Here is a 24,566-nt window from a genome sequence, read left to right as displayed (position 1 = left end):
ATAGTCAGCCATAAAAAAGCCTGGAGAGAAGAGGAGGAAAAGCCAGAAATCTTATTGTGACTGTTTTCCTTCTTGGAATTGAGATAAAGACTGCAAGACTAAGGTCACGCAAGTAATCCAATGACCTGTCCAGAGATCTCCTGGGTCCTAGTTTAGCTCCTTAATCACAAAACCTTCATGAGAAGTACAGAAAGGTCTGGAAACTACCCAAACCCTTTTCCCTTTTGCCTCCAAGTAAAGGAGTTAAAATTAGAGTATCCTATCATGTAATAGAAGGAGCAAAGATTGGTTTATGTCCTGAATCTCAGATTCTGGCTTTCATTCTCTGTATCTACTTACAAAGACTAGTGTGCTTTTAGCTATATTTACAAACTAGGAAGTGAAAGCAAAGCAAAACAGGATGCAGGAAGTATCTAGGAGAGCAGAAAAATCATACCTTTTTCCACAAAATTAACGTATAGAATGATATTTTGGTCAAAGTCTTCCAGTGTTACTTCTTTTCCATTAAGGGCATCAAAAGCTTTCTTGGCTTCTTCTGTTGTCCCATATTTCACAAATGAATATGGTTTATTTGGTGGCATTAAGAGCGTTTCCACCAATCCATATTCTTCTACTATCCTGAGCAGTTGGTGTCTACTCATCCCATTACCAAGACCAGCATTGGCAATAACCAGGCTCTAATCAAAGAGGAATTACAAAAATTGAGAATTAGTGATTACCGCTGGTTACTTTAAAACCAACACTCTACTAAGAGAGCAGCTCTATAAAGAAAAAAAGTAAGCCCATGAGTACACTTTTGTGTATTCCACACAAGATATTTACATTTCAATGAGCTTGGTATATATATGAGGCTAAGGCAACCTTTGTTTGCCCAGCACCTATTCTGGCAGAAAGGCCTGCATCCTCTGTCAGAGGTACCTCCTCAATTAATGCATGTAGTTACTATTACAAGAGCACTTAATCTTCAAACCAGCATGTGTGCATCAAGTGTACTGCAAGCAAACAGTGACACTGACACACATAATTTTGAAGGCTTCTAAAATGGATTTTTTCTGCAGACTAACAAAAAAAAAGAGAAAAACCTTTCAAGACAGTGATTTTTTTCCAAGAAAGGTTTTCTCATCTTTGCCAAGAAGTCTCTCCAAGCAGAGAGATTAATATTCCCAGTTCCACCTCATGTCCCCTACATATCAGATTCACCAAAAAAAAAGTAGCATAATCTAGAAACAAGAACATCTAGTTCTGCTCCAGCACTCTTATTGAAAAGTCTCCCTCTTGCTTTTATAAACAAAAGGGATTTATGTCCCATCCTTAGTTAACACAGACTACTTCATGCACAATGCCTAATTGCTTAACTCTATACTTTCATACTGATTTATGTCCAAAATTATTAAGTATGCAGTTTGTGAGGACTGTTGCTGGTTTGCCAAATATTAGAAAAAACCAACAAAATAGAACTTTTCAAATTACTATTATTCAAGAAATATCCTTTGAAAAACACAGGCCTTTTCAAAATAAGTTCTTTTGACATCTAAATAGCTATATGCCTTAACAAGATGTTAAATCTAATCATGGTGGTCAAAAGAAGTTTAAGTCCCTTTTTAAGGCCAAATGAGCATGCAATCTTGAAATTTTGATTGAGCTCCAGTGAATCCAAAAAGCTAGCAACAATTTACTCAGACTGACTCCATGTAATACCTTTCCAGAAAGCTTTCAGACAGTCTTTCTCTTAGAAGTCTGTAACTGTTCTATGACCTTTTCTGAAGGCAGTTGGGAAAGCGTTCAATTGTTTCAAATGACAGCATGTCACTCCTCAAAAAAACAGAAAGTTAGGTTTAAAGCTGAAGGGAAAGATTATTAAAAGAAAATAAATTATATAGTGAGTACTGCTGCGACTACGCCTATTGCAACAGCTCTTAACGCTTGTTCTTAGCACTGCATCAGGCTGTCTTATTACTGATCCCATTTTTCAAAGGTGACCGTATTATTAATTACTGTTATTTTCTAGAATGTTATTAATGGAGAGGCCCATATGTGTGGAGGAAGTGCAGAGACTCAAACCAGCACTTTCACTGGTTATACGCACTTCATCTACAAAGACAATCACTACATAACAGCAGCAGGTACAGCAATTCTCCTGAGCAATTTCAATATAACCAGACTCTCGCAGAAAGCCTGAAAGCATTTTCTGTATTCTTGACACTAGTTTCTCACCAGTACTATGATTTTGTTTCATGCATCGCTTATTCAAATGTTCTGTCATTGATGAGGATCTGGCTGGACGCCAAAACTACTCTCTGGGTGGATCAGATGGACAATTTGGTATCTGGGGCAGTATCGAGAGGAACAAGTCCCAGATTATGGACCCATTTTCAAGCAACACTAGATAGACACAGTGCCTGCTCCAGGAAGCTTACAAGATATACAAGACTCCTGGGTCATTTTAGTGTATGTCCACGTGGAGTGAGATGTGAGTGAAGACTAAGCCCAATTTTGTTACAAAAAAGCAGAAAGATCTAACTGATGCTTCCATATCCGAGCAGGAAGAATTTGCAGGATCAAAATGAATAAGGCTAGAGTAAATGACACTGCTCTACAGTGTTTCAAGGCATTAGCATCTCCCCACAGCTGATGGAGGGAAATGATAAACTAGTTCTTCCCTGTCTGCAAGTTCCTGTCACTCACTTTTTGCTATACCAGTATCTGCGAGGTCATTCTCTGATCTGCTGTAACTCTAGGACAGCAAAAAAATGCAAATTAAAAAGCCGAGTAGTTTTCTGTTAGGTTACGAATAAAGTGGTTTATGGTAAAGTTCATTGAGCATCACAAGAAAGCAGAACTCCCTCCTATCTTGTCCCCTTTTGTGCAAGGGACAGGAAAGTAGCCACCTTTTCAACAGCTGCAAGTCAGTCAATCAGTTCAACTCCCCAAGAAACACAGCTTAAATCAATTTAGGTGAAGAAAACAATGTGGAAAAGACTTCTAAGATAAACATGTTTTTAACTGGGAGTTTAGATGAGACAAATTAATTTGATAAAGCAGTACAGAGGAAAGAAAGATACAAAAGCTAAAAGCCAGAGAAGAAAGGAAATCACATAGAAAAAGAGAAGAAAAGTTTATCTACTTAAACAAGGTAACATTTCCCATGCTTCCTTACTACCTCCACCTCCCCAACCCAAAGAACTACTGTTTCAGATATTAAAAAAACAAAAACCAAACAACCTTATCGAAAGGCCATAGAAGTCTCTCCACAGACATTAAACTGTTGAAGTACAGTTCTTCAAAACCAAAGGGGCACAGAAAACACTCCATCTCAGGAAGTGTATTTTGGAGAACTGCATTCTAGACAAAACAGAAGTGAGAATAGAACACAGATAAGAAAGATTTTCACACTACCATCAAAATCAGAACTACCAGTCACCTGTGTGGCATGGGAGATGCACTCAATGCCTTCATGTCTCATCAATGTATGCTGAGCTCTGATCTGCTTCCTCAATACCTTCTTCTTCATTTTACGGACTTTCAAATGATCTTCACTGGTTTTAACTTCCATGCCGGTGATCTGGGAAGCAGAAGTAATAACACATAGTAACTATCCTCCTTGAAAAATTAGATACTTCAGTCTGCCCTAGAGATAGCCTCCCCATCTCCTACATCATCTCTATGATAGTGATAGGCCATCAGATAATACCAGATTTTATGAATTATCTGAGGATGACAAAACAGAGCCTGCAAAGTACATTCTTCCTCACTCGGTAGCATGGCTTTCCCCATCTCTGAAGTTGTTATTAAACTCTCTTTTATCCTCCCAAAAATAGAGCTTTATAAAGATTTAATTTTCCAGGGTTTTTTTCTTGTTCTTCACTCTTATCCACAATATCATTACACTAGCTTCCAGTTTTTAACCTGCCTGCCCCTCCGATTTTCACATAGCAGTTGCAATTAATTTCCTTCTCTCTGCAGTCTCTCTAGAGCAGAACAACAAAAAAACGTATGTGAAACTGCCATGAGATTTGTATCATCTTAGCTTCCAAGTTATTCATGCCTCACCAAATACTTGAGTTGGAGATCAACCGTGCTTATTTCGCTCCTTTTTCCTAATTGCCACTTCCAATTGAATATGACATTTGGCAAAAATTGCTTTTTTGAGAGTAGATAAATGTGTTGAACATTTGGATATCCAAGCACTAGTAATCAGGATGCTCCACATCTCACTTAGCACATCTCCCAAGGCCAACTTCAGAAAAATCACATTCCTGTCATGCAACAAACAGAAAACTGTGTACGTACAATAACTATTGAATTTAGCGGCAACACAGCATTTACCTACCAGTGAGTTAATTGAGTCACTGGCTTCCTCCAGGTTTTCTTTTCATCTTTTGCCACTTCTGGTCTACTGCTACATTGCAACCATCCAGTACCTTCCTACATGCCTCTGAGCCTACTTTATTTTCCTCCCTTCAAATCCAAGGGAAGAGTTCAGACCTCATGTAGGACTATAACAAAGCACATATTGATATGGCTAGCTTTGCTCTTCTCTTTTTCTCTCTCTATAACATAAGCCCTTACCCATATTTTGGGGGCTTCTTCTCTTCTTTTCCAAAAATCCTCCTAACAGTACAGCTGGACAATCCAACTGCAGATGTCTGTCCTTTTCCATTCTTTTATTATTGGTCTGATAACAATCCTCCCACCTCATGTTCTCTTCACCTCAAAAAATGTTTTTGTTTAAAAAAACAAAACAAAACAAAACACACAACAAAACCAATGACAATCACCACTATATGTACTTATTTAAAAGTGTCAACTGCTCTAATAGTCAGCCATCCACTTGCATTCCTTCTGGCTTGCAAAGACTGCATAGCTGCTTCCCAATACCTACTGCAGACACAATAACAGTAAGATGACAATGAACAACAGGAAAATTGTAAAAGTAAAAAAAAAGTTAATATTAGTATTTGATGCAACTTTGTACTGAATGACTTAGCAAATATTTTCTTTTAAACAAATGTAAATATGCTAGTAAAATTGTTTAAGTAGTATTAAGAGAGTTGCATAGGAGCTATAAATATGTATTCCCTGTGACAGCTGCAGCATTACTATCATCAACATGAAAAACTACGAACTGCACCAAAAGAGAAAAATCTTTTAAGGAAATCAGAATGACAAAAGCACTCTGTGGAAATAACAGATTCTAACCCTCAAAAAAGGAGCAGAATAAATACTGTCAAAGACAACTCAGTCTTTTGCCACTACTTACCATGTGTTGGTTCTTCATCCTACCCTTACTCTTCCACTCCCAAACCCAATTTCAAAGCAGTCTCGAATTAGAGCACTTGTCAAAGAAAATGAATTGGCAACAACAATTTCAAGCCATCCCACCAAGTTATTAGCATGGCAGACTCCAACAATTCTATCCTGAAACAGTTTCAGATGCCTGCTATCAAGTTGGAGATGGCACACGCATAGCTGTAAGTTTGAACCCTGACCCCCGGGCAAACAGCCTTATTCAGGTTTTTATACATATCCTGGCCATATAAAAGATCACATTTACATCTGAGCCTGACCAAAAAAAAGTAATAAACGACTAAGCACTAAGATCCAGTTTACTGCCATCAGACTCTTGCAAGTTCCTAGCATCTCTTACTCTGAGCTAATTCAATCATAACCATGATAACATGCAATGGAGGCAAAATGTATGAGAAGGAAATCTTGCAAGTGGCAAAACCCTGACAGGGCACAGTTTCAGAAAAAGGAGACTACTGAAATAATTATTTCACATGACTTTAGAAACAAAGTGTAGAGGCTGAAAAGGTCAATGAGTTATACAGCCAATCTTCATTTCTGTAAAATTATTTTTATTACAGATTTGTTAGCAACTGTCTCCCATTTTCCTTCAAAGCAACAGTGCTCACTAAGGTCTTTTTGCATATCTTATATTCTAATTTTCTCCCTTCCCTCCCTGAATCTCTTGGCACTTTCTTAAAAAATCATTTTCCCGTTCTCACTTCTTGATGGCAGACTTGCATACAGGCCATGGTTCATTCTCTGACAAAATCTCATTTGCATCTAAAGACAAATAGTTCAAAATAGTTTTCTTATTGAGGATTCTTCATTTAATCTCCAAATATGGTTAAACACACAGTGAGCAACAGTCCTCTTAACCTTCATTAGTTAAATAATGATCAAGAAATCTCAAACTTGCCTAGACAAAAAAACGTACAGCGAGACACAAAACAACAACACAAGATAAATGGAAGCAAAAGGTACCAGGGCAGCGGAGGAGGAAGCCTCACAAGAGGCACAAAAAGTGCACATTAAGTACATTCCCCCAAGTGCATCTAATAGGTTACCCTTACTAGGATTCATCCTGTTTGCAGACTTGCTCAGCAAGCTTACCACGACCAAGCCGTCCAATTAACAAATGTGATCTAAAAAGCTTGGCATGCCCAACTTTATTTACCATATACAGGTGAAGAGAGACCAATAGCTTTACCGATGGCCCACACGCAGGTTCTTATCTTCTGGGGAGGGGCACAAACAGTCTCAAACTACTTCACAGGAAAGTACCAGAAAGACCCACCCTTGATTTAATGAGATGGGGTTACAGAAAGAGTAAAAACACACGCTGGGGTGTTTGAAAACATAAAAATCTGGTTCAGATGGAGAAGCACAGAGACTATGTAGACATCACCCATACCAGTCAGACCACTGGCACACAACCTCTGCAGAACAAACCCAGCCATAAAAAAAGGATATCAAACTGAAAGGCTCAGGCATCCCATAACATCTACACCTCTGCACCCTCAAAGACTCCATCTGATCTCAGGGGAAAGCAGCTCCAAGTTTAGTTAGGCCTTTAGGCAGGTCCTCACAAACTCCCACACCCTCCATGCAAAAGCCAAGAAGTTGTGGCCCAGTATTTGGCCAGCTAGCACAGAAACTGAAGACCAAAGACTACTTCCATCCTTTTAAAACCCCTGAACTAAACAACAGAACACAGGACAGATGAGGTGCGAGACTACTGCCTAAACAACGACATTTAAAACCGGCAGAGACGCCTGTCTGGCCTTTCGCTGGCTGCTCAAGAAGCTGCAGCCCCTCCCCACGTGCTGTGCCTCCCAGCTCCAGCCCCTGAAGGCCTCTCGAACAGCACTGCCTGCGCTGAAATTACTGCAAAGGTTAACGTAAAGCTTTGATGTCACGGTTGAACCTTATTTGCAGTAGAAGCCACTTGAGAAAATGGAAGCGCGTGGTTCCCGGAGCAGCGCTAACCGGCAACTGCCAGCAGAGGGAGCACCACGCTCAGCGATGGAGGCTCGCAGCCTGCTCCTCAGTTTTGCCTTGGCTGTGTGCCGCAGGCACGTAAACATAAACGTGCTGACGCCGTATACACAGACACCGAAACTCGTAGCAAAAACCCCAAAATTCAGGAGCCCTGATGGGGCGATTTAAGAGATCCGGAACTGGCCAAACACGTCCTGCGGCTACCCCCAGCCCATCTCTGCCAGTGCCTTCCAGCTCTTGACACCTCAAATTCATGAGCTTCGGGCACTCGTTACAAACACGAACAACGGGAGTAACGACAGGACCGTGCGCTCACCTTCCTGCCCCGAGCAGCCGCGGGGTACAATAAAGGCAGCGGGGCGGGGGCCGACCCGGCCTTGTCCCCCTCTCACAGCACCCTGCCCCGACAGGCCCCGGCCCCGCGGGCAGGGCAGCCCGCGCTCCCGCCGCCCCCGCCCGCTCCCCCTGGCCCAGCCGGGAGCCGCGGGCGCTGCAGCCCCGCTCCGGGCGGCGCGGCACGTTACCTGGCTGGGGGCAGCCATGTTGGGGCAGGCGCGCAGCCCGCCCGCCTCTGCCGCGCCGTCATAGCGGCGCCCCGCCTCCGCGGGGGGGGCCGCGCTGCGGAGTGGGCGGCATGGCCCGGAGGGGCCCTGCCGGGACAGAGCCCCTGCGCCGTTATCACACGGCGAAGGAAACCCGGCACCAGCTTGTGGTCTGGGCCAAGTTTTCCTGATGACCAGGGCGGGGTTTTCCCGGAGCTGCACGGAGGAGGGACGGCCGTGCCCGGGTGGGTGCGGGGCCTCTGCTCCCGGCGCCGAGGGAAACCGCCGGTGCGACGAGGGGAAGGCGGTGGGTGCCCCCGGCCCTCTTCTGCCTCGGCACACGCTTACTGTAACGGTGCCATCTCTGTTTCTGCTCACCCTATGCTGCCCAGCTTCCTCTGGGCTCCTCCACTTGCCGCCTTTTCTCTCCAAGTAGAGCCAGCTCCCTGCCATCCTCCAGCCCATCAATGCCGCCTTCCTCCGAGTCAGCAACAGGAAAAAAAGCAATGCTGGAACGTGGGGCGCCATCCCTCGGACCCACACCGGGCTCTGCTGCTTCACTGAGAGCGATTTGCAGCAGAGCCTCCTCCAGCACGGGGAATCCAAAACCAGCCGGTGGGAGCCATGTCCACACCGTGGATTAAGGACAGCACTGTCCAGGCCTCACCTGACAAGGCTATCGCCTAGACAGGCTGCCATCGCAGCCATCGCTGACCAGGCCACCTTTGGCATGCCCCACACTAGGGGCAGAGGAGGACAAACCATGCCAATTCAGCCAAGGCCGTGTGAAGACCGAGTCCCTGGTTGTAGGTGCATATTTCCCTATGCCACTCTTCAGCACGCTAGCAACCCCACTAAGGCTGCCTAGTAAACCCAGGCTACTGAGCGACCTGCCTCACTGAAACATCTCTACAGTTCACTGGTTCCCTGTGCAAGAAAGGGATCCCTTAAATCAGAGATGGAGCATGTAAGTCTTCCCTTTGTTTTTCTCTGTCATCATAGACTAACCAAGCTTCATATTATGCCCCTAAAATAGTCCTTTCCCCCTTTTTTATCCAAAATACTGAAGTTCATTATTATCTACCTTTTACTGGCTTTAACCTGACAAATATTTTACTTCTCACTGTAGCTTATTACATAAAGACTTCCCCCCCTATTTAAATACTGAGCTGATTTTTTTCCCTCTTCTCCTTCAGACTCTTGTGGGTAGTTAACATTTCTTAAGATCAGTTAGGTGTGGGACTCCCAGGTGGTAGATATGTAAGGTGACTGATGAGCCTGTAAACCTATAGTCTGAAGTCAGCTCCTCAACTTTGTCCCAGATCCACACTCCGGAGGAGTCTACCCATCTACTGATGCTGTTAGGTAGGGCTGTGCTTACCCAGAGGAGAGAAAAAAAAAAAAAGAAATCTTTCCCTTGAAGCATATACAATACCCTGTGCCAGGGACGTAGCTGCCTCATGTGCAGGAGGTACAAACACACTAAGAATCGTGAGCTCTGGGCACACAACTCATTACAACAGCTGATGGGGCACATCTACCAGCCTGTGAAGGCAGTGTTTGGTCAGAAGGGTGATCCTACTTCTGTCCTTCCACCACAGGCTGTGGCATTTTATCACTCTTCATCTTTGATCCATGCAATGGGTAGCAAGGTATTGTGATAGCACAGATCTTTTGCTTAAGTTTTCTTATATGTAAAGTGTGAATATTAACTGCCTACTTAGTAGGAGTATAGCACGGAGCTTGTTAACCTCTGCAATGCAAAGCTTTAATATCATCTGGTCTTTCTGTAAGCCAGAATGAATGGAGGAAAAGAACAAACAGGCAATATCAACAGCTGCTGTCTCTATTAAAATGTTATCTGAGGACTGCAACCCTGGAAACCACAAAACCTGAAAGCTACTGAAAGGATGATCCTAATGAAACCAGTTTGTAATTCATTACCATTTTTTTTCTGACAAGTGGAAAATACCTGCCCAAAGGTGTCTGTGTTCTGCACGTGTTGCAGTTCAAAGCCCCGATTCCTTGGACTCTCCATTCTTTGACTTGGCTGTCCATGGTTGATTTATTTCACTGGGATGCAATTGTTGGTAGGTAACAAGTAAAACATAGGCCTACTGGAACATTACTTCTCGGAGCACAAACCACAAGGTTCTGGCAGCTGTCTGACCCTGTGTTCACCAGTCATCTTTTGGGTTTATTCTGGTTTATTATTTTGAAAATTGCTTTCTGGGGGAGAAGAGACTCACCATGCATTTGCTCCTTGAAATATCTCTGTATGATTGGCATTGGTAAAGAATTTGTGATGCATATTGTAATAACATTTCCTCTGTAAATGCATCAAGATTTTACTTCAATAAACAGCATCCTCACCTGGGAAAATTCCACCAATTAAAAGGAAAACATTTAAAGGCTGGTTATAGGGGGGTTAATACAAATTTATTTTGGTCAAACTAGAACAGTTATTCCCATTATAATTTAAGCCCTGAAGCACTGCACAATCCATTCTCATGCTAGATAACACAGGTAGAGGCTCCTACAGATACCACAGTGATTATCAACCACAAGTGAAAATAAATCTCCATATGGTTAACAACAATATCACTGACTAACCCACAAAATATTTCACAGAAGTAGGGATTCAAATACATTTGCATTTGATGCTAGTATATTCCCTGATTAAAAGTGCTTTGGCAGAAATCTCAATATTTCTTTTTTAAAAAATCCCATTTTTGTAATGATAATATTTTGGGTTTGAAAGTCAGAAAATATTCTACTCTGAAATTAAGTTTTCATAGTTTTCTTAAGCAAAAAAAAATGTTTATATAAGAAAATCTTGGTTCTGGCTCTATTTTTTTTTTTAATTGATAACCAGGAAACGCCTTCTAAAGCAGACTGTCATGCTCCCTTTTACTCATGGGTGAGAAATAAAATGCTGCTGACTTCTCCCAGGAGCAATTTACAATAATCACTATGCTGCTACCTTTCTGTCTGCCACGTTTTCAGGGGGAGTCAAGGCATTCGTCAATCCCTGGGAATCAACTTCATATGATAGTAAGTAAACACTTGCATTTCCTTCAACAAACTAGAGGTTACTGGTCCTTTTACTTCCTTTTATACCAAAGCAAGCCAAGCTATGCTTTAGCCTAATGTGATACTCTGGTTTTCCACCACTTTCAAACCCAATTAAAAGAAAATTGCAGGAAGACAGTAGGATTTGCTGTATCAAATCTCTTGACTTAAGAAACTGCAGTTTAAGAATCATGACAAATTGGATATGTTTCAGGATGGCAATTTGTTACAGAAATAAGAAAGCTCATAGCACAAAATCCACCTCAAAATCACCCATGACTAGTACTGTAGAGGAGTACCGTAGTAAATGATGAGACACAAGATGAATTGTTTTAGGATAGCATTTGTGTAATAGTTAAGGACTTTGACAAATATCTGATGACCTAAATTCAAAACTGTGCTGCTGCTGCTGCTAGCGATAGAAAAATTCTCCATAACAAACCTCTGCAATGCCAAAGGCTTATATTTTTCAGGAAGATAGCAAGGATGGCTCTGTGCTGCATGTCATTTTGATTCTGCATTTGTGCTGTTCAATGCAAGATTTCATATTTCTGCCTAAAAAAGAAAACCAGCCAAAAAAAAAAAAAAAAACCACTTAAGAAATTTTTAGCAACAGCATTAGATCAAAAAGGGATATGAGAAATCTAGGCCCTGGTAAAATCAGTGGGATTTTCAAACACTAGCAAACAAAAATCTTTTATTCTCAAGAGTCTTAAAACATCAAGTAATATTGGTATGCTTTCTGATTCCTGAGCTTTAGGCTACACTCCATTCATACCACCGAGCTCTTTCCCACAAACACAGGACTTTGGAGTACATATTTATCCACTTTCCTTTAATAAAAGCTGAAATTCCTGAAAATTCTAGACTCAGGGTACTGGAACTTTAAGAAATACATTAAGTAGCGTAAATCTTATGATAAAATTGTAAGATTTGGCAGCAGTTGTTTGTGGCACAAAGGCACAATTATTGGCAGATTCACTTCCATCATTACAAGGTACGATCCTCTTGCGGAGCAAGTTTCTTTAGCATGATGACACAACTTTTTCTGAGCAGGGAGATTTCAGTTCTCTATAGGGGCAGCTACAGATCTTGTCATCCAGAGTACAACCCAGTCCGTGAATGTTTAGGACTGGGCAGAGGTTAGCTAAATTGAGCACTTCTGCTATGCTGTGAGATTGTATTGATGAAGTACAAGCCTGTGTTGTCAGCGCAGCGAGGAACAGCTTTAACTTCTGTTGTCAGAGATGCTGCAAAAGTGTGCCTACATTGCTGGTTCACCATTAATATCACACTAGAACTGGGAGCACAGTTCTGTAGGCTTCAATAAACAGAAAATCTTTGATCCCTTCCTGGAGAGTCCTCAGAAAATTCCTGTGAGCTTTCAGGCACAAGACAGAAATTACTGTAATTATGATGTGCATGCTGCGACTCTGAAGACCTTTCATTATCAGTACTGCCAGTCCAAATCTCCAGCTCTTGTGAAGTTCCTGCAACATGTGCACACAGATGTCAACAGAGAATTTCCTACTTTGATGAAGGAAGAAGGGATGTAAATTCCCTAGGAGCAATTACTGGAATGTATAATCTCCATGAAGATCAACTAAAAGCTCCCAGTGCAGTTTCTGACAGTGTTTTCTGCTCGCATAAAACCTGTCAGTGAATGGTCCCCAGCCTTCAATGTCCCACATGCACCAATACTAAACAAACCATACGCTGCCGGCGGTTGTTTTGCCCTCAGTTTTAATTTTCTAAGTTTTCTCTGGCCGTAAGCAATCTTTGAGACGTAGGACTTTAAATCTTTCCAAAACCATGCAGGCTTTAAAAAGGAGATAATTCTCTGCTGAAGAGGAACTGCTGCTTTCACTGCCCAAGTGACTCTTTCTGTGCAATTCAGGCAGAGTGTAGGGAAGATCTTCTTGTCCCAGTCTAGTACACGTTCCAGGGTGTCAGAAAAGTAGTATGAAGTGCTGAAAGAACCGTGCAAATTGTTGATTTCCCTCCAAATCACTGAACCCAGCAACACATGGTTTAGTTTAGCCTTGAAAGCAACATTGTTAGAAAGATTCAGACAAAATATTTCTGTTTTCTCTGGCACAAAGGTGGAAAATTATCATCTCTTCTTCAATATTATTTTTTTTTTTAATTACTGATGGACTTATTTTATTCTGGCCCTACAAGTCAAAATCTTTAACTTGGAAAAACTTGAGTTCTGTCACAAGCAATTAAGAGTTTGGTAGGCATTCAGAAAGCAATGCACACCTACACAGGGATCCTCCCTGATATCTACACCAGGCAGGCAGTCTGCTTTCCTGCAAATTCTCAGAAACCATAATTTCTCACAGTTACAATTTCAGGGCATAAATATAAGGACAATCATGGAATATCAGACCGTGGATTTGTCTACTTCATCGATCAATACATTTTTAAGAATACAGGCCTTGCAGTCCAGACACAATCTGCGAAGTTAATTTTTAAAGGCACAGTATTCTTTACATACAGAGAACTAAAGATTACATTTCCATTGTAAATGAGATCCTCCATGCCTCCAGTGAGGCTGGAGAGAATATTGCTGTGTATTCCTTAGACTGGGACTCTATCCTTTTACCCCTTTCAGGCATCATCTTCAGGATGTCTCATTAGTTGTTGCTCATGCAATAGATTCACCTTCTTTGAAAGAAGAATAGCTGTGTAACCGTAAGTTAAAATTTTCCACACAAAAGCATGGGTCACCTCACTTGCTTCTCTTGCAATTCAGTTTTCATTGACTTCTTTAGACCTGTATGTACCCTCAATACATCTGAAAAATGGAAGTGGTAAGTTTTTCAACTGAATAGGCAAAAAAAAAAAAAAAAAAAAGCATCCAAACTTAGTGGATTTTTTTATACAAACACCATTTCTTTGTGACTCAGTTTGCCAATCTGTATGACATTTACATAAATATTTACCCAACTCACCAAGGGTTGTGAATCTTTGTGAATCATTGTTTGTGTAACACTTTTGTAATCTTTGAATGACATGTAGCATATGCATTCAGAGTATGGATCTGATTAATGGCAGAGGATAAATGAAGACTAGATAAAAAGTGATCGCATCACTTTTTTTTCCCCTTGTTCAAAATCAGTTTCAAAGAAATTATTAAAAATGCAAATCTTTTTTTTTTTCATGCAGACATGATATGGTTGGTACACATCTTAGTGAAGAAGATTAGGACACAGCCTGATGTTAATCAGCATATTCAATTTTTTTCACTTATTAAGATTAAAAAGCAGGCATTGTTAACATACAATATTTGAAATTCATGTCTACATCACTTTATTTTACTTTTTATATAGAAATATCAAACAGAACATTGTAAATTAAAACATTGTAACATAAAATGCTCTTAATTCATACCCAGACAAAGTCCTTTCTGGCAAAATTCTTTGCTTCAAGAGACAGGTAAACTAAGTGAGCATACTGGCTGCTTCACTTAGCTGTCATTTCTCCAAGGCTATATGAGTAAGCCTGACATCCTTCATCTCTTGCGTTGCCATCATCTACATGCTTTTGTTATGGTCTCCCATGTTAAACTTTACAGCATCTTCAGTCAAAGGAATACGAGTGAAATGAAGTGTGGCACTGTAAATGAACAAAATAACCAGGAGAGAGGTTTAAGAAATGATCATACAGCTTGTGTGCAGACTGCTTTAGTTGTTCTAATATCAGTGCATGAGAGCCATGTAATACATCATCTCAGGACAATTCTGTATTCGATGCTTGTCCTGAGCTAGGCATAAGGAACTGCCAGCTGTTCAATGTTTTGAAGTAGACTGTTGACACAGATTTGAAGCATCACAATGGTTATGAAATCATTGTGCTGCTTGAAAGGGATACTCAGACATAGCAAGAAAGTAGGTTTTAATTTGGGGAACCAGATTTCTTAAGCAAACAAATTATAGAAGTTAGAGGCTGGAAATGGAAGGCCTGATCCTTCTCTCCACCACACTTCTATAGTGTTCAGCAGCTCAATTGTAGGAATGAATGCATTTTGGGGGAAGGATAGCTGCAGGGAAGTCCCCATACACCTGTCAGTTAGTCAGGACTCTGTCCTAGGAATGGAATCAGCACCTACTTGAATAAGTATGGAGACCAAATAGAGGAATCCATGACTGAATCACATAATTGAGGATCATGCTCACTTCCTGAGCTCTGCTTGGAATGGGGAGGAATGAACTATAAACCCTAGATCCCACGCATTGAATTCCAGTGTGGATGTGCATGATGGTATAGAGTAAAAACAAATGGCTCCTACACGTGTTGTGCAGTATCAAACATGAAACAGAGGTATTAACTCATGCTAGTGCATGAGTATCCTCAGACGAATGACTCCAAAAGTGCAATAATTCTTACATATAAGCAAATCTGTAGATGTTTATTACTCTTTTTCTGGATTATCGTGGATCCCCAAAAGGGCCTGTTTCTGAATCTTTTATGTCTTTTTTTATCTATTAGAAGTAAACTATAAAGCTCCAGGCATATACATAAAAGTTTGTGGCTGTGCTGACATAGAACTAAGAACTATATTGGGAGCACCTGTCTAGCTGCATACATAGTACTGTCCAAGAACTGTGAATCAGTTTACTATATACACCTTTCACTACAGAGCTTGCTATTGTTAGTATACCTCTCATGTGATTCCTGCTCCCACTGGCAGCCTCTAAGACTGGATTCCTCCCCTGCAATGATCCTTACTGATTTTTTTTTTTTTCAGCAAGTAACTTACACCCTAAATGCACAGAATCATAGAATAATTTGGGTTGGAAGGGACCTTCAAGATCATCTAGTTCCAACCCCCCTGCCATGGGCAGGGACACCTCCCACTAGACCAGGTTGCTCACAGCCCCATCCAGCCTGGCCTTGAGCACTGCCAGGGATGGGGCAGCCACAGCTGCTCTGGGCAGCCTGTGCCAGTGCCTCACCGCCCTCACAGTAAAGAATTGCTTCCTAATATCTCATCAAAATGTACCCTCTTTTAGTTCAAAGTCATTCCCCCTTGTCCTATCAACTACTTGCCCTTGTAAAAAGTCCCTCTCCAGCTTTTTTGTAGGCCCCCTTTAGGTACTGGGAGGTTCCTACAAGGTCTCCCCAGAGACCGTCTCTTCTCCAGGCTGAACAACCCCAACTCTTTCAGCCTCCCTCATATGGGAGGTGCTCCATGTGTGCAGAATGGTGACAAGCTGTGCTCTGACAAACACGGTCCTCACATCTGCACCTTTACCTGAGCATCCCATTCACCTGGACTGTGTAACACCTCCCAAAAGACATAGCTGGATGTTTGCTTGGTGACATCCTACACCTATGGTAATCTGAGCTTGATTCTTCTGTGAACAAAAGCTGTAGTTACCATAAGACTCACTAATCACAGCATTCTTTTGTCATCTGCTTGCTACTGGCTTTGGAAAGGCTCTATTTCACCACATACCAGTGTTTGGTCATTTCTTACAGAGGTCTAACACCAAGATCCCATACAGTTTCATATAAACATATGGGTTTCCAAATGACAGGAGGTGAGATGCCATTTCCTGTGGAGTGAGTGCAAATAGCTGTTTAAAATGAAATCAGACTTCATGTGTTCCAGTAGGAGAGAGTACCAGGAGAAAGGTATAGCATTTTTTATGCAAAACTTGTCCCCACAAGCAAAGATGTTTGATCAGCTCGGTCAAAGTAATAAAGAAACATAGCAGCTGGTCTTGCAGTACTTAATCCACTATTGTTCCTTTGATATCACAAGTATCATTATACTTAGTAGTATGCTTCCATTACAGCAATTTTCTTTTAAATGCATGGCACTGTCACTCATTGCTTAATGTATTATGGTCTCTTCAATCACACTTGGACTAATAGAGCCAGAAGATCAAACACTAAGAAATAAAAAATAAAAAATCTTAGCCAATCCACAGGTTTCAGGAAAACTGCTAGTTGAATTAAGGCAAGGGTGTGGTTTGTCACACCCTGATAATGTCCAGCTGACAAAAGGGTCCCCGGATACCCAGGGCAGGTGAAGAAGATTGATAGCAGCCTGAGAAGGTTTTAATTTATGCTGAGAGTAGCCTGCCTCATCTTGAGTAAAACCTAAGCAGGTTGATAATGTAGAACATAGATTTTGAAAACTCAGGTAAGAAAGTTTTGTATGTAAATAGGGGGGATTGTTTTTATTCCTTCCTTATCATTCCTTATTACAGCTTTTAAGACTGTTCTAGGAGTCCTAGGATTGTTAGGTAAAATATATTCTTTCTGATGTTTGTTTTAAGTAAAGGAATACAAGCATAGGTAAAGTATTTCTGCTACCATCTGTATTGTCACAAAATGAAAGATGTTGTTTGTTAAAAATAAAACAAAAAACCCACTATAAAAGCATTAACTAAAATGTAACTCCTTGTGATTCAATTAATAATGCTTGGGTGGCATGTCTTCTGAGAAAAGTACTGGGTGGTGTCAAAGCACATTAGGTTCTTTACAAGGACATAGCATGTGTACTCTTCATCGGTCTTGTCTTCATCAGTAAATTATGCAACAACAAGAGCTTCTATCCAAAATAATGAGGGGCTTGAGCTTTTGATTTTTTTCACCATTATCTGAGCTAGGTATGTTGCTATCTGTTTTTTGGCTGCTTCTGTCACCTTCTTTCCAATGCTAAATTAATCATGCAGGTGACCTTGCTGGTTTTTATTACGCACAGCAGGCTTTATGAGCTATTGCTGGAAAAGTGTGACATTGCTCAACTAGTGGGGTCTTGTACCTATTTTTTCTAATGTGTTTTTCACTGCCACTTCTAAGTACAGGCTATATTTCTGCTGTCATACACAGTTTCTTTCATTTGCCATAAATTAAAAATAATTATGCTGTTAGAAGGAAAGTACAGCATAGTAAAATGTTTAGCAACTGCTTATAATCAAAAGTGCTGGGGGCTTTTTAAACCAGGCTCCTGTTAGTTTTAAAATGCTGTTTTGTCTCAACTTTCCATGAGAACAATGATGCTGAACATTGGAGGCATAGTAATCCAGATAACTTCCATCCCAAGATATTGAGTGAATGGGTACATCAAACTGCAATCTGATAACAAACGTCTTGTGAAAATCAGTCGAGTCTGAAATGGCACTGCATGACTACAGTATAGCTGTATACTGCTACATGATGCTAAAGAACGGGCAGGAGGCCATCTGGAAACTCCTACCCCATTGGTCTGAATTTGCTGTAACAGTAAGGGACTAGAGTCACAGAGTCTTTCCAGCTTATGTTTTAAATTCCTCCACATTCATGGACGAGAGTATGGCATCTGGGAAGGTAAGGCTGCTTCTGTAGCATGGATTTGGCTTTTCTTGCTCGTGATGCATGTTATATAATTATAAATGAACTGTCTCATAAAGTTCTGTTCCCAAACTTATTTTGGGAAGCATAACTGAACTATGCTCCCAAAGCCCCTGAAAAGTTCCCCAATACTGGATTTACTCTGTTCAGAGTTGTAGCGACTTGTGGTGGCTCCTCCAGCCTTGTGCTAGAGCAGTTCCTGACAGGCTCAGGAATTGAGCATAGATCAGTGTTTTGGAGTATAAATCATTGGGATATAGTATTAAGAAACACTGCTGTAATGCAGGAGAAAACTGCTTTTCTAGTAGCATTGATGCAAGGAATTAAGCTTGAAAGCTTACTGCAATGTGCAAAACATGGCACAAATAGTAAGACATGAAGTAGTAAAGCTGTAGTCTGATACCCATCATTTAGTGGGTTCTTTTGAGCACTGGACCTTGTTTGCTGATGGACAGCACAGCCGTAGTGGAGGCTGCTGAGACCCGTCCCTGCCGCTCAGTCAGCTCTGCAGATCACAGCATCTGCCAGCCAGGTGTGTTGGGCATAGTGATGTCAAAAAGTGGATGAGGAGCTACATAGCTCTAGCTAGGGGGAGGGTCAAGTACTGGTCTGCTTTGCCTTGGGTGTAAAACAGGAATAGCATTTCCTAGTCATTAAATGTTTAACTTGGTGACCCTAGTGTTTTCACCATACTTCTTGAATGTGACACTTAGTTATGCGATCAAAATGACTGCAAAAGGAGATTTAGGAGAAATTAAACCATGTCCCTGTAACGGGCATGCAGAAAGCTATTTTCAGGTTAGACGTAGAATTCACTTTGGAAAAGAGGTTAATTGGCTTTTTCAAAGGATGTCTGAAACCCCAAGACTAGGGGACAATGTGAGGATGCCAGTGCAGCCTGACAGCTGGCTTACAGCTTCAGAGGAACATCTGGACAGATGTGTGCAGCAGTAAGGAAGAGCAGAAGTGCAGACTGCCTACAGGCAGTACTAGCACTGGGCAACTGTAAATGATTCTGTAGCTGCTTCAGACAGGTTATTATCCTCCTGGAGGGGAGAGCCATATAAATAGACTGGCGTGCCTGCGATCCTGATCAGCAAATTTTAAACTTTGGAGATCAAAAGCCTTCGGGATATACCGCTGGGGTAGGAAGGATGCTGATCTCCTTGACGGGTTGGTGGGATGGATACAGAGGCAGAACGCTACCCTAGCTAAGCGGGACCTTAACACCTCGGAGACGTGCCCCGCTCTCCTGTAGGACCTGAACCGTACCGCTGTGGCCGGGCTCCGCTCGGCGCAGGCGGGTATCGCCTTTCCGCGGCAGGTGGGGAGGACGGGCCGTTATGCCTCGGGAGCCCGCCCGGCTTCGCTCTGGGACGGGGGAAGGTCGGAGAGCGGGGAGAGGTGCTGCTGCGGCGGGGACCGCTGGCAGCCGGCGCGCAGGGAGCCAGCGCTCCCCGGCCCCTTCCCCTCCCCGCGGGGCGGGCTCGGGCCCCGCCGCAGCCTCCCCCCGCGCTCGCCGGTAGGCGGCACCGCCGCCCGCCTGCCTCCGCCGCCTCCTCACCTTCGCCGGGTGCCGCGCCGGGTGACCCACATCGCGGCGGCAGCGCCGCACCCGCCCCCGAGGAAGGACGGCCCGGGACGGCGGCTGCGCCGCGCCACGGGGATGTAGCGGCGCGGAGCGGTGAGTGCGCGGCGGCGGGCCCTGCCGGTGGCCCCGCGGGTCGCCTAGCGACGGGAGGCGGCTCCTGGAGTCGCACCGCAGCCCCCTGCGCTGCCCGCCGCAGCCCCCCCCGCCCGGCCGCGGGTGCGAAGTTTTGCCCCCTTGAATGAGGGGCTCTCCCTGGGAAGACCTTGCGGCGTAAGGAAACTGCGGGGTCGGTGGGTGGTTTGCGCATTTGGGTTGGGTTTTTTTGCTGGTCTTTAATGTTTGTGGTTTTTTTTTTTAACGCCCCCACCTTTTGTAATTCTCGAGGGGGTGGCTGGAGGAGGCTGGCGCTGGGCGGCAGCCAGGGGCACGGTTCTGCGGCTCCGCAGTGGGCTCCGCGCCCTGCCCCGGCAGCCCGCCCTGCGCTGGGGGCCGCCGCCTGCCCCGCCGCCGCGGCGCGCAGCTGCCCGCAGGTCTGCACCTCGTGTACACCGGCGTATGGACGTGATAATGATGGTTTCTGGGGGGGTTGGTGTTTTTTTTTTTTTTCTTCTATGGTACTCTCTTCCCTACCTCCCCTTCATACCCCGCATGGTCATTGTGTATTGAAGTTGCACTTATTCCTCAGTTAACTCTAGGACTGGTGTGTGTAGTCTTTTATGTTTCTCCCTGTCCTCACTGTTTCTGCTTTTCTTACCATTCCCATGAAAATGGCCAAAAGAGAGTAGCTAAAGTGTATGTCAGAGTGTGTGGGTGGGTGGGGAGAACAACACCTTTGTCCCAATTCAGTCAACTCACCAGTCAGATCACAAGAAGCTGGTTTTTGTGACAAAGGCGTTTGAAACAAAGGAGCCATTTTAGAAACTGAAATAAATGTATTTTGTGGCTTGCATGCTTTAGTAAATCCGGTAAATTCTCATTTTTCTCTCTCCTACCCGCTGCACACACCCCCATCCTATTTTATCCTGAAATGAGGTAGAATAGAAGAAATAGTATCTCTTAAACCCTGCATCATCTCTATGCACTACAGCAAGCTTACTGGTTGTCTTCTGTTTTAAACATTTCATTATGCATTTTTAAAGAACATTATTTTTTACTGGTAGATCCATGAATAGTTGAAGCAGTTGAGTGTGCCTGTTTTTAAGAACAGCTCACCTCCCTAAGATGAGAACAGCAAAAGACTTATGTGCAGTAATTTGGTAGGTGTTTCGTACTTAAGTCTATTTAACCTATTTAGCAAAGTGGAAGCACAGAGGAGACTTACTGATTCTTAAGAGAGCCTGCTTTTCTCTGACTTTCTTAAAGTGGACCATTGCATTTTCCAAACTGAACAGGTGGAGTTAGAAATACCTTTTGACTTGTTAAGTTCCTATAATATGTATATCATTTTAAGCAGTATTTCAACTAAAACTAATGCAAACCCACATTGCTGTAGCAATTGATCTATTGCCAAGCCTAATAGGCTTCCTGTCTCTGAGCATCTATGAATTCAGGAGTGAAATCATGTGACATTATCAGATGCTGTATGGATCACTCTAGAGAGAAAACTGGCAGAAAATACTTCCAGGAAAGCACTAAACAATAGAAAAATAATGTAACAGAATACATTTGTGAACTTTCCTGCTGGTTCACTGATATACAGTAAAAAATGTTCTGCTACTGTAAAAACCTGGTAGGACTAAGTGTGTAACCAGTGTCTACGAATCTTTTGCCTGCTCGGCTCTTGAGACAGGGCTTTATTAGCCGTGGGACAGGATCACATTAGCTGCAGTGACACTTGAACCCAAGAACTTCCTCTGGTCAAACATCTTTCTGTTACTCTTTCTGGGGAATTACAGCTCCTTGAGCCAAGTTATACTTAAGCAGAGAAACTTTGGGGCTATGTTGCATTAGGTGGTTATTTTGTTATCCATCATCTCCCATGCACAAACTGAGCTTTGCTGCTGTTTGCTGTGATGGAAGCAGAGAAAATGCTGTTGCAAAAATGCTAGCGTGTGTATGGCTCCAGACTGACGATAGTATTTAAATCATCTTATATTTAAAACTGTCCAGAGAACTTGGGCTTTTAAGCTGTGATCAGCTGTAACCAATGTTAACAAAAATTCTGTTTAGTTGTACAGACAGGGCATAAGTGATATACAGAGCCAGGCAAGCTTTATTTTTCCCAAGGGGTCATTTGAAGTGTTAGTAGAAAATTGCATGAAGAGCGAGCCTGGGCTGCCTGGAGATCAAATCTTGTTGGGCTTAATGCCCTCTGGCTCATAAGACTACTTTTTTTTTTTTTTTGTGAACATCTGCTCAGCCTTCTTGATTGGAAAGCTTGTTTTATTTGACGTTCCTTTGAAATCTTTTGCTCAGTGATGTAGGCCAAAAGACAACATGAAATGTGTTACCCTTCTTGAATGCAAGCTTTGGGAAGGAGGCAAGAAGAGTAACCTCCAGGGTGTGGTTTGCTGGAATACTGCAAAGGAAGCCAGGTGGTGAGATGCCAATCAAGAAAGAAGCACAAAGTAAGGAAAAATAAAATTAAAACTTAGACTGATCTAAAGAAAGTGAAGAGTGGTTGTGGTAGTGCAGGACTGAGGCTATGGTTCGGGCTTAGCATGCTCAGCATCCATGTAACATGATGTGAGCTCAGCCACATAACTGAGTTTGAGTGCTGAGCTGTGTGGCACCACAGAATTTGCCAAGCCTGAGCCAGAGGTCGAAATGCTGCTTGTACCTGCCAGGTAGTGGGAAGAGTTGCCTGACAGCAGAGACTGCGGGAGTAGCTTCCTGAGTCAAGTGTCAGTGGTATATGGGACTGCATGAGCTCCCCTTTTCAAGGCAAAGAAAGCATTTTAGTGCTAAACTGACCTGTTTGACTTTGCCTTGAAACAAATTATGGATATGTTTACACAAGCGATTTGGCTCACATCCAGCTTAAGTATCTGACACATCCTCTGGAGACCTTCTCTAGCTGCTTTGCAGTGGTCAGGTCTCAGACCAGTCTTGCTACAACAGACCTGAACTCTCCTGATGAAATTAAACCAGGAGTGCTCTGGGAGCACTCCCAGTCAATTGCGAAGTCTTGTATGAAAGATACGGGTTTCTTAGAAGTACCTCTGAGGTGTAATTGAGTGAGCAGTTCTCATCCGCTTTAGCATCAAACCAATGAAGAGCCCTATATAAAGTTTGTTAGCTTCAAACATTTCTGGCAGTTTGCTCTGGAGTGCCAGGTCCTACTCTGCTGCAAAATGTGAGCAAACACGTCTTAGCTTTCTGCTACAGCTGAGAGGCTCTTCAAGAAGATAGTTTCCAGCACCTATAGTAGGTGTAGTACCTGAGCAGAACCAAGTGGTTGGCTGTGGTGTTTTTAACATGTCCTAATCTGTCTGCGCATCCTCAGGCTGAGCACTGCTTTCTGGTTCAGCCAGCTTACAGTCACAGATGTACAAAGGAGCCTGGAGATCAGGAGAAATACAGGAGGTACTAAGACTGGAATTGAAAACAATTGGCAGATCAAGCAGGTAAAATTGTGACTTGTTAGAGCAGAGTTAGGAGGCACAGGTTGCTGTGGTCCTCATGACTGTGTCTGTAGGAAACTGTGTGTACTTGGGAGCTCTCCCCTCTCTGGTGGTATTGTACCTAGAATGACTTCGCAGGCATTCATAGTCTTAATATACATGCCTGCGCTAATGTTTTAACTGAGATCGTGTGTTTTCAAAGTAAATCCCTCAGTTGTCCCTGCCTTTTTGTTTTTTGCCTCACTTGTGGGCTAGTCTTGGAGTACCTGACAATAAAAAGGAGGAACTGTTTTGGGAGCATACCAACTGTGGCCTGACATTCAGTCCCAGGGATCACGCTGGAGCCACTCCAGCATCCTTATTGGGTGTTTTGTTTAAAAACACCTTTCTCCCATCTATGCAGTTTCAATTTCAGATGCTTGGCACTATTTTGTTGGGGTTTTTTTCCTCGGTGAAACCACTTCTAGTGGTCTGTGCTATGCATTGATGTAGCTGTGGCTCCTATGGTAGGTATGTATTTTGCTTCTCCATGGAAGAATGCTCAGGCAGAGAGATTAACGGACAGGACCAAAACCAAGAAAAGTAGTTATACAAGGTACTGTCTCCCAGCTCCCTATATCACATTGCTAACCCACTCACAGTTAACTGATGTCTTCAGAAGGTGCATAAGGAAGAAAGGCTGTTTCTGTAACAAATGGTTATTTAGGACTGTGTACAACTGGCTATCAATTTCACAAACATAGGCGTTATTCCTTAGTGTATACACCATCTGTCACATAAGCCCATATTGTGTACTTGCGTCTGAGTCTGCCAAAAGTGAACTGAGAAGTTTCCTAGAACCCCAAAATTTTGATGCTGCTGGGATCAGCAAGAGCTCCTGTGGCCAGTTCCGGTTTGTACTGAAGACAGAGATTTTGTCACTGACTTTTTTTCCTTTTTTCAGTAGTCTTATTTGTATATTTAAAACCAAAAATAAACCCCTACCTTTCATTGTCCTCCAGGATGCTTCAGGTATTGAGACTTGTCTATGGTGTAGCAACAATTTGTTACTGCACTCATAAGATTTGCATGATCAGGTGGCATGCAGGTGGTAGGAATTGGGCACCTTACTATAAAGCAGTCCTGTGGTCCTGGAAAATGTAGTTCTCTTCCATAACTCTG

At 42.7% G+C, this 24,566-nt stretch overlaps 2 protein-coding genes across 16 annotated transcripts in view; one reads left to right on the top strand and one right to left on the bottom strand.

The window, feature by feature from the left end:
- Positions 1 to 8,452, bottom strand: part of ALKBH8 (alkB homolog 8, tRNA methyltransferase) — a 49,930-nt gene extending 41,478 nt beyond the window's left edge. For 2 of the 7 annotated variants that reach the window (XM_055801621.1, XM_055801622.1), the window contains exons 1-3: positions 8,208 to 8,452; positions 3,422 to 3,562; positions 437 to 677 (exon numbers count right to left, since the gene is read on the bottom strand). In XM_055801621.1, the coding sequence (XP_055657596.1) occupies positions 437 to 677; positions 3,422 to 3,562; positions 8,208 to 8,357 (532 nt within the window). In that variant the 5' untranslated portion in view covers positions 8,358 to 8,452. Of the gene's footprint in view, positions 1 to 436; positions 678 to 1,698; positions 1,813 to 3,222; positions 3,336 to 3,421; positions 3,563 to 4,569; positions 5,178 to 5,260; positions 5,540 to 7,811; positions 8,024 to 8,207 lie in introns of those variants that run through there. The other 5 variants (XM_055801623.1, XM_027778335.2, XM_005231437.4 and 2 more) reach the window with 5 other exon arrangements.
- A 222-nt stretch (positions 8,453 to 8,674) lies between these two features.
- Positions 8,675 to 24,566, top strand: part of ELMOD1 (ELMO domain containing 1) — a 64,489-nt gene continuing 48,597 nt past the window's right edge. For 3 of the 9 annotated variants that reach the window (XM_055801632.1, XM_055801625.1, XM_055801631.1), the window contains exon 1: positions 19,942 to 20,112. Coding sequence is in view for 1 of the 9 variants with exons in the window: in XM_055801633.1 (XP_055657608.1) it covers positions 19,406 to 19,424 (19 nt within the window). In the remaining 8 variants the exon portion in view is untranslated. The other 6 variants (XM_055801627.1, XM_055801630.1, XM_055801633.1 and 3 more) reach the window with 5 other exon arrangements.

Source organism: Falco peregrinus, chromosome 4 (assembly GCF_023634155.1).
Source record: "Falco peregrinus isolate bFalPer1 chromosome 4, bFalPer1.pri, whole genome shotgun sequence".
Lineage (NCBI taxonomy): Eukaryota > Metazoa > Chordata > Aves > Falconiformes > Falconidae > Falco > Falco peregrinus.
The sequence above is the reverse complement of the archived record's forward strand: the minus strand, read 5'-3'. Positions and strand labels throughout refer to the sequence as shown.